The following is an 8,955-nucleotide window of genomic DNA, read 5'->3' on the forward strand; positions in this document are numbered from 1 at the left end:
CTTGCCTTGCCTTGCCTTGCCTAAACATACAAGAGAACAGAGCAGGACAGAAGAAACTGACTGAGCAGCGTCATTTAGAGCTACTCTGTGTCAATATATAAGCCGGCCGATAAACTGTGAGAAGTATAAACAAGTGAAGAAACAAAGAAAGGCAGTCAGAACTGGAGACGAGCTTTAACCAGCGAGCCCAAACTAAAAGACAAGTGAAAGGGCTTCAGTCAAAACAATGTGTGCCCTCCTGAACCCTCTATTCTTAGAAATATGGCTCTTGATGTAGAAGCAAGAGGAAAAGGGACATTGCAGTCAATAAACTGTTTGTATTTTGACAGCAGAGTGGAGCTAAAATATATATCTATGTGACAGCTTTGCTCTACAGCCAAAACCGAGAGGTTCACATTTACAGTTCAAGCACGGACACTCTTCTGGAAAGGTCATGGACTATCTTTAAAACATCTCGCTGAGCAGCACTACAGAACGATCCGCAGCAGAAAGAAATTTGCTGAGAGACTTGAGATTTTGTCATGAAAACCTGCCGAGGAACCATCAGATGTCCTCGTACCTTTGCAAAGATGGTCGTCCCGCTTGTTACAAGGTATGGGCAAGCTTTCCCAATATCGCGGTATACAAAGATTTTTAAAAAGTTTTTTTTTTTTTTTTTTTTTAAGTTGGTATTCATGTTTTCTGGTATAACTCTAAGAATGACCAGATTTTTTTCTCCAGCTCCATGTAATACAGAATGATATTACGTACCCTTCCCACATATGTTGCAAAACTTTGTTAGCGGGCTAAAATTTGACTCTTACACATCTTACAAAACAAACCAACCGTTTAGAAATACAGTAGATGTTGAAAACTACAGGAGTGCCAACTACCTCTCTTAATGGGTAATGCTGTTTTAAAACTACAATTTGTAAATAGCAAGCTGAAAGCTGTGGCTGAGCAGCTAGCTTAACTAGTCAACTAACATTAGCTTTTTATAATTGTACAGGAGTGTATAATATAGGAGTGGTCAAAAAAAAAAAAGTTGTTACTATTTAGCATATTTAGCTTAGCGTGTGCTTGTTCCATTCTAGCATTATAGGCTCTCCAAAATTTAGAGACAGTTTTCCCAGATGTGAGATGCAACATTTATGAAAGTGTTATCATGAGATATTCCAAAATAAAGCTCTTTAAGGTAAGCAATCATTTTCCAATAGTTTTAACTTTTAAAGTTTTAAACTGAAGGCAAGCCCTTCCTAATAAATAACACATGTGAGATTTAAATGCACACAATACAAATTATTGTTTGTTTGCATAGATATATGCGCTTAAATCAGACTCACTGTGGCTCAGGTTGGGAGCACAAATATAACAACTATTAGCAGCACAAAGCGCAAGGACAAGACTAGAAGTGCAGTTTTTGAGCAAAATTGCAGAAAAGGTGAGGGTGTTTGACTTTAATTCAAGTGCCAATTATTGTGATTCTGCAAATAAACATATTTTATTGTGAATTTGTTTGTGTTAAGCTTGTTATTTAGACTATTTATTCTAATAAAGACCGAAACTAATCTAATTCAGCAAAGGAAAGACAAAAGATGGGGGTGGGGGGAGAAGCGAGGTGAAATAAAATAAGCAACATCTCAGGAAGAAGTTAAAGAGAATGGCGAAGAGTGAAAGTATAATGCAAGATGTTGAGAGGTGGGATGGAGGCCAAGACAGAATAAAAAAAGGGAGACAAGGCCGAAGAATGCAATAAAACAACAGAGGCCTTGTTCCCGTTGAAAGAGCTGCTTCACCACTTTACCCTGCTCCTGTTGGTGGTGGTGGTGTTGGTGGGGGTGGCCCGTGCCATGGCTACAAGCACGCCTCTAATGGGGGTCTCTCATACAGCTTGGAATGCTACTGGTAACCATGCTGGTAATCCTAGAGCTTCACCTAGTACTACTGACACACTCTCCTTAATTCAACACAAACTATATCAGTAGGATGCTTAACAGAAAGTCCATTTTATACAATATAACAGACAATAATACCACTGTTCTTTAGTTGCTTTCTGATTTAAGTGGTTCAGAAGATAAGAGATTTGCTGTAAAGGCAAATAAAGACTTAAACAAGTCTTACTCGTCAAGCTCATCCTCGTCATTGTGAGAGGTGTCGGCATACAGGTACTTGCTCATGTCGACAGGCCGTACTCCTTTCTTTTGCTTGGGCCTGGGAGGTTCTGGGTCTGGCTGAAGCTCAGGGTCCTGGTCGGGCTCGTCAAATGGGTTCCCGGGAGCAGAACCGGTCTCCGGTCCATCCGGCTCACCGAATGGGTTTGACGAGTCGTGGTCGTAGGAGTAGTCCTCATCAAGCTGCTGCCTCAGAGCCGGCTGGGGAGGGAGCTCTGTTCGATAAGGACGAGAGCACCAACTGCATAAACAACACGTCTTTCACTAGACTTGACAAGAGCTTTGTTAGCGAGTAGTGAGCCAGACAGCAGAGAGCAAGAAAACAAATCTGACTGCAGTCTATCTTGGGAACTAGCTAAGCATTACATACTTGGTTGCCAATTTCGCTGCTTATATAGTGTGTATTATCTGTACAGATTTCTTTCGCTTATGAAGTTCAACTCCTCCAATGCATCACATTCATTATGTGTGTCAATATTTCAAATTGGGATGTGAAAGACAAATGATAAAGCATTTTATAACAAATGGTGTGGATTTTGTTTTTTCCCAGTTAAAGTTAAGGACAGTAAATTGTATTAATGCTAATTTTTTTAAGTTTACACTAAGGAGCACATCAAAATAAACTTACACAAGGCAACAAAGCTGATGATCTTTGGGTGGTTAAGGGTGTCTCTTAAAACAAACAAAAAAACACCAGACTATCAAGGGGGTAGACAAAAATCATGGTTTGGCAATCTGACTCAAAGCCTTTTGTGGCGCTCCAGACTTGGCCTGTCCATTTTAACGCTTTGATATGCACAGCTTACCATCCAAAAGATGCTCTCCAATACAGTTTTTTCTTAAGATCAAAGTTAAGAAAGATGTGCTGAAAATTCAACTAGTGACTGATTTTGCAGAGGTTTTTTCACTTCCGAAACCAACACCGATATTTAAGGTTTACTACTGGCCAATACCGATCTGATACAGAAAAACAGTGCTGACTTGACTTAAACGTGTCGGTTTTTAAATAAATGGACCGAATTACAATTTGGTTCATTACAATTTGGAATTACAATTACAAATTTATTTGATAACTCTGCACCAGTACAGCACAGTTAAATTCACCAAACTAGCTTCACAAGCTTGGTCAAATGTGTAAAAAACAACTTTAAATTTGTCTGGTCAGAAAAATGACTGATTACATCGGTCAAATATCTAAAAATAAACTGCAACAATTCTTTCAAATGGTTCAGAAAGTGCAATTAGAAATGATAAATATGATGTAAAATAATAAAACATGATGTCACTCGGAGCACAAAGCATAGAATTAGAGTGACTAGATTCCCCCTTATGGATCAGGCACATTGTCACTGATACAAGATGTAGAATTTTTTTTTTCAATATCGGGACTGATACAGATATTAATATCGGATCAGCGCATCTCTAATTTCGCAATGAATTGCCCCCGACTAGTCAATCGGTCGTCTTTTCCTCAAAAATCAGTCAGCATTGGTAGTAAACTCACACATCTCTTGTCACCTACCTTCCTCATCCGGATCACCGAATGGGTTAAGGAGGTAGGGGTGAAGGTCGCCGTCAGGCTCATCAAAGGGATTGTTCATCATGGTGGGAGCGGAGTCCTGATCCTCATCTTCCAGGAAGTTCAGCTTGTTGATCAGTTCTGTCGCATTAGAGTCCAACAGAAAGACATTTAAGCAATGCAACAAGGTCAAAAAGCTAGAGAACACACAATACAAGACATCCTCAAACCCAAGTATCCAAAAATCTGCACTTGGAGTGAACCACAAGATGAAAGACCACAAGTACACCCCTCTTTTAGGGGACCCGCTGCCTGAACTTCTGCTTTCCTCAGCACTCTCCCTTGTCAGCGCATGTACAACAGTGGCATTCTGGGAAAAGTTATGCAGTACGGAGGGGAGGTCTCCCGTGAGGGACTGAAAAAACGCATATAGTTGCTATGGAGATCCTTACTGGAGATCTCCAAGGCTTGTCTACTTTGTCTTAATCGTACTGATCGTGGCTCGTTCCCAGGCGACAGGGGTGCGGGCCGCTTTGAAAAGATCGTAAATGTGTCTGAAGTAGATGCCAAGGAATACTGCTGAGAGCTTTGTGACACTCTGAATGAGGAGGGGGGGTCGGGGGGGGGGGTTGCTGCAAGTAGCCTATGCGTCTCTTGATCTATATGTAGTGTGGCAATGTGGAGTGGTACCTGATAAGAGGCGCAGGACTTCTTTTTGCATACTGGTGTCTTTCGACTGCCAGCCGTTTTTTGGGGGGATGTTTTCTATACAAACCATTGAAATGAAGATATTTTCTATTTGAAAATGGGGCAATACAATTCAATGAATATTTTTCTGCTCATATTGAAGAAAAAAAGGGGTTAATTAGGTATGTTTAATCTGACTCAAGGTCACTGTGCCTCTTCACCAATTCATACCACCAGCTGGCATTTCTCTAGGCAGATATTAATTTTGGAAATAAAAAAAAGCAAGAATTTCAGGCACAATCTATTGATATATATATATATATATATATATATATATATATAAAATAAATTCACATTTTCTTTGATGTAGACTATTAGGACAATGTCGAAATTTACTTTCAATTGTGTTTCGCCAGAGTACTAAATATCCAAGTGGCAGTTACGAAATTGATGCAGATCAATAGGAGAACCCCATTTTATACATGAAAATGTCTAGAAAGATACAAAATGCAAAAGGAACCAAATAACCAGCAACTAATAATCCTATTAGTTAATAATCCTACACTGGTTCACCTCCAAATGCAGTAAAACAGAAAATTTAAGGTCACACTATCAAAAACAATAGTAAACAAAAGAATGAACACCAACAGATGTTTACTGATTTTTTTACAACACAATAGAGGACAACAACTGAGGCAAAATAAACTTTATTATCACATGACCACAACACCATCACAATATCAATGACGAGGATCAAGGAGGTGTGGGGGGCAGGAAGGGACCAAACGGAAAAGGAACCAAAAACTCAAATGTCTATTATAAAAACAGACACTTAGTACATATAAATAAAAAAGGCAATGATTGGGTAGAGGTTACAAGTCACTGAAAGAAAAGAACGGAAGATGATTTAGGGTGAAAGAAAGGTGGAAAAAAAGACCTTGGGAAGAAGCAGCAGGCTTAGCTGTTGCTTTGCGTGCTCGCTTGGGAATACCATCATCATCATCATCCCCAAGTAAGCAGCTGAGGGCATTCAACTGGTTTACTATTTCTGTAAACGAAAGGCCCGGTACAGGAAGGGAGGGAGGAAGAGTAAAAAGTGAACAATGCATAAAAACAGACCCTTATGCATAATATTCACTCGCAGCATCACACAAACTCACATTATTTACACAGAAATACAGAGTAAAAAAATAAAAGGAGAAAACAGAAGGCTTGTTTTTTTTATTTGCTCTGTTATTCATAATTTACTGATAAAGCTGGAAGTCTATTAAGAAAATGTAGCAGTAGAAAAAAAGAAAACATAATAATTCTGCTTCAACGAAGGAACTAAACATCAAGAGTTTAGATCTTAAATGATTGAATTTAATAACATGGCTCAAAAAGTTGAACTGTTAACATGGCTATATGAAGCAAGTGTGAAAAAAAAAATAGGGGTTCACTACAGTATGTTGGGACAAACTTTTTAAGGATGCGCCGACTGCAGTTTTCTGGCCAATCGGTGATTTATAAAAAGTCTGACCTGCTAATTCCGATTTTGGCCGATGCCGATCGTTTTTTTCGCCCCAAAATTCGCTAAATATAGCAACAAAGTGGCTGAGTTGGCAACAATGGGTGACTATTGATAACAGAACACATGCAGACATGACCTGGTCTGTCAGTCAGTAGGCCTGTCACAATAACTACTTTTGCTGGATCATAAATAGTCAGAGAAGTTATTGCGATAGTAATTGTCATGATGCACAACCAAACCAAAGCACCACAGTGAAGACTTTTATCAGCTAGTTTCAAACAAACCAAAAAATGGCTAAATTACTAATTAAGATGCGACATCTTGGCTTACGGTCTCCATTAAAAATGCATGTTCCTCCTTAACTCTGTTGAAAATATCAATACATTTATCTTAAAAAAAACAAAAAAAAAAACATTTCTATTCCTAGAGAAAAAGGGTTAGTAGCAATTTACTTTATAAAATACTAAGAAAAAGGTAAACCAGCAACAAATCAACAAGAGAGAGCAAACGACCCGGTTTGCCTGGTGTTGCTATAAACGCTCGAGAAGCTCGCTGGCTTGTTCTGTAGGTAGAATTCATTGAGAAATATGATGATTGCAAGGAGTTGTGCTGGCTTGTCCTGGCCTTTGATTCAGAGATACATGCTAGTGGAGCGTTGCTGTAGGCACTCAATGCATATACATATAAATGAGATAAGAATAAAAAGGGAAAAGAAAAAGGAAGGAATGCATGAAGCTTAACGTGAAGAGGTGCCGCTCTGAAAAGTGGGATTAAGCAAAGCAGGAAGCAGTGAGGCCCAGATATTAGACCAGACGGTGAATCCCGAGCATGTATATATGGAGGGATGCGACAGGAAACCCTAAGCAACATAAACACAATCCTCAGGCTGGAAACCACGCTCTATGAACTCATGCATTTGGAAAAATCATAGCTGCTGTTTTTAGGTTTGGGGGTATATACACACACTTTCACACACAGGCCAACAACCAGAGGCCTGAAGTAAGAAAAAAAAAAAGAAAAGAAAAGAAGGATATGTTGATGCCACACAAAAAGCCCCGTCAGTGGTGATCATTAATGGAGGTTTAATGGTTCAAGTTAGTCATTTTGGAAACACTTTTGACTAACATGGTTTTTGGTTTTGCTTGCAAAATTATTCAAATATGATTTCATAACAGATTTGGATCAAATCCTGGACACACTGGATCAAAACGGCGAAATGTGGATGTACTACTTGTTACTAGACAAAAGTGTCGTACTTTATATTTACACCTTTATTTAAACTGGCAAGAATCATTGAAATATGGGCTACTATTTTATACTGTCAGTTCAATTCTTAAAACAAATAAAACAACAACAAAAAAAGAAAAAGAAATATGGTAGCAAAAAACATTAGGACCCATTGTTGTTAAAATATTTCTACTATTTCAGTTCTTAGAAACAGAAAAAAAATATTTGATTTTAGCTCATTATCTAAAAATAAAATAAAGTACTGTTCCAGTTTATACCTGTGATCTTGGCGGCCTTTTCCTCTTGGTTAACCCTGTTCTCCTCGTCCTCCTCGTTCTCCTCTTCGAAGTCATCCAAATTGCCGATGTCGGCCTGCTTCATGCTCATCAAGCTGGCGAGACTCTGCATGTCCTCATCACTGGAACAGAGAAACTTATGATAACAGACTGTAAAAACTGTTGAGGAAAGAAAGGACAAAGACTAAATACTTAAATTAGTACAAAACAGACAAAAATAAACACAATGACACCAAAACAAACTGATTAGAAACCAGTCAGAGATCAGATTCTGACTCTGAAGTGATTCAGGTAAGAAGCAGCTGAATTTCAAAACACAACTTTCATCAAGTGGAAAACCAAAAGTATTGCAATGGTTTATCAATGAATCAAAACAAAGAGAAAAAAAATGCTAGCATTAGACAAGCGTATTAGCAAATAACTGAAAGAAAACATCAAAGGAATAAGATAAATGTATATAGAGGACTGCAGGGGTGTGTTGAGTCATCCCTAAATTTACTGTCACATATTTGACAGTAAATATGTGTTACTGTCAAAAACACGTCATTGGTGAGTGAGTTATTACTGGCCAAAATGAAGTGTGTTACTATTAAACCCCTGAGATATAATAGTATACATGGCCTTGACTGTAATTAAGTCTTGGACTTGGATTTGGTATTTCCAAATATCTGTTCCTAAAATGCCACAAAATGCATTTTGGTTGTGACATTTTTAAAATTAAGTATGGAAAGATACAGTCTGTTTCGTCTCTGTGTAATTTCTAAAGTGTGTTGGAATCAACATTTTGTTCACTTTACCACAACCTTCTGTTAAAAGCATCGAAAATTTCAAATTTCGACTGAACCTGAATCTCTCTGTGTCTCCCCAACTATCTCTATATGCTTCCTGGTATTTTATGTCGCCTCCTACCACTCCCCTCCATCTCCTGATATCACTGCTCCATCATAATTGCTGTATTTCTCTCGCTCTTTCCCCTTTGTGTTTGGTGTTTCCCAGGCTCACAGGCTCATTTGAACTGGCGTGATGGGGTTTGTTTGTGTGTGGTCGACATCATTCCCAGAAGGGTTAACAAGGGTTACGCGCCATCGACCCGCGGTCCGCGACGCAACAAAGGCCTCGGCGCTGCACTCAAATACGGGGGGGAGGAAGGGAAACGCTTAAAAATAAAGAAAGTTTAAAATCAAAGCGACAGTTATCATACTTTTGATTAATAACAAACAGGCAAGCACAGACTGAGTGTGTCTGTGAACTAAGAGTTTAAAGGGAACCTGGAAGTCGTGAGTACTGGAGTCTGTACTGTAAAATGTTTGAACACCCTTAGGTTAAACTGTGCTGAATATTTAATAATACTTACGTGGCCTTTCCTTCCCGGAGGAAGATGCAGGAGAGAGAGAACTGCAGTGTGGCCGACACCACCTTCTTCGACAAGGGCTTGAACTTGAGTTTGACATCTGTCTGAGTGGGCATGGGACTGGCATACTGCTTCATGTTTATGCTGCTGGTGGCTAAAGCCTTCCTCCGTCCTGACAGAGACTCCTGCAGACAAGGGAGATTGAACACCACATT

The 8,955-nt window shown here is 39.1% G+C and overlaps 1 protein-coding gene across 7 annotated transcripts in view; it reads right to left on the reverse strand.

Moving 5' to 3' along the window:
- The window catches only part of ehbp1 (EH domain binding protein 1), a 189,335-nt gene that overhangs the window by 130,584 nt on the left and 49,796 nt on the right, over positions 1 to 8,955 (reverse strand). For 5 of the 7 annotated variants that reach the window (XM_015045733.1, XM_015045743.1, XM_015045777.1 and 2 more), the window contains 5 exons: positions 8,744 to 8,844; positions 7,372 to 7,511; positions 5,294 to 5,404; positions 3,673 to 3,810; positions 2,101 to 2,365 (listed from right to left, as the gene is read on the reverse strand). In XM_015045733.1, the coding sequence (XP_014901219.1) occupies positions 2,101 to 2,365; positions 3,673 to 3,810; positions 5,294 to 5,404; positions 7,372 to 7,511; positions 8,744 to 8,844 (755 nt within the window). Of the gene's footprint in view, positions 1 to 2,100; positions 2,366 to 3,672; positions 3,811 to 5,293; positions 5,405 to 7,371; positions 7,512 to 8,743; positions 8,926 to 8,955 lie in introns of all 7 variants that reach the window. The other 2 variants (XM_015045785.1, XM_015045770.1) reach the window with 2 other exon arrangements.

This window comes from Poecilia latipinna, unplaced genomic scaffold (assembly GCF_001443285.1).
Source record: "Poecilia latipinna isolate Pla-1442-1.1 unplaced genomic scaffold, P_latipinna-1.0 Scaffold38, whole genome shotgun sequence".
NCBI classification, from domain to species: Eukaryota; Metazoa; Chordata; class Actinopteri; order Cyprinodontiformes; family Poeciliidae; genus Poecilia; species Poecilia latipinna.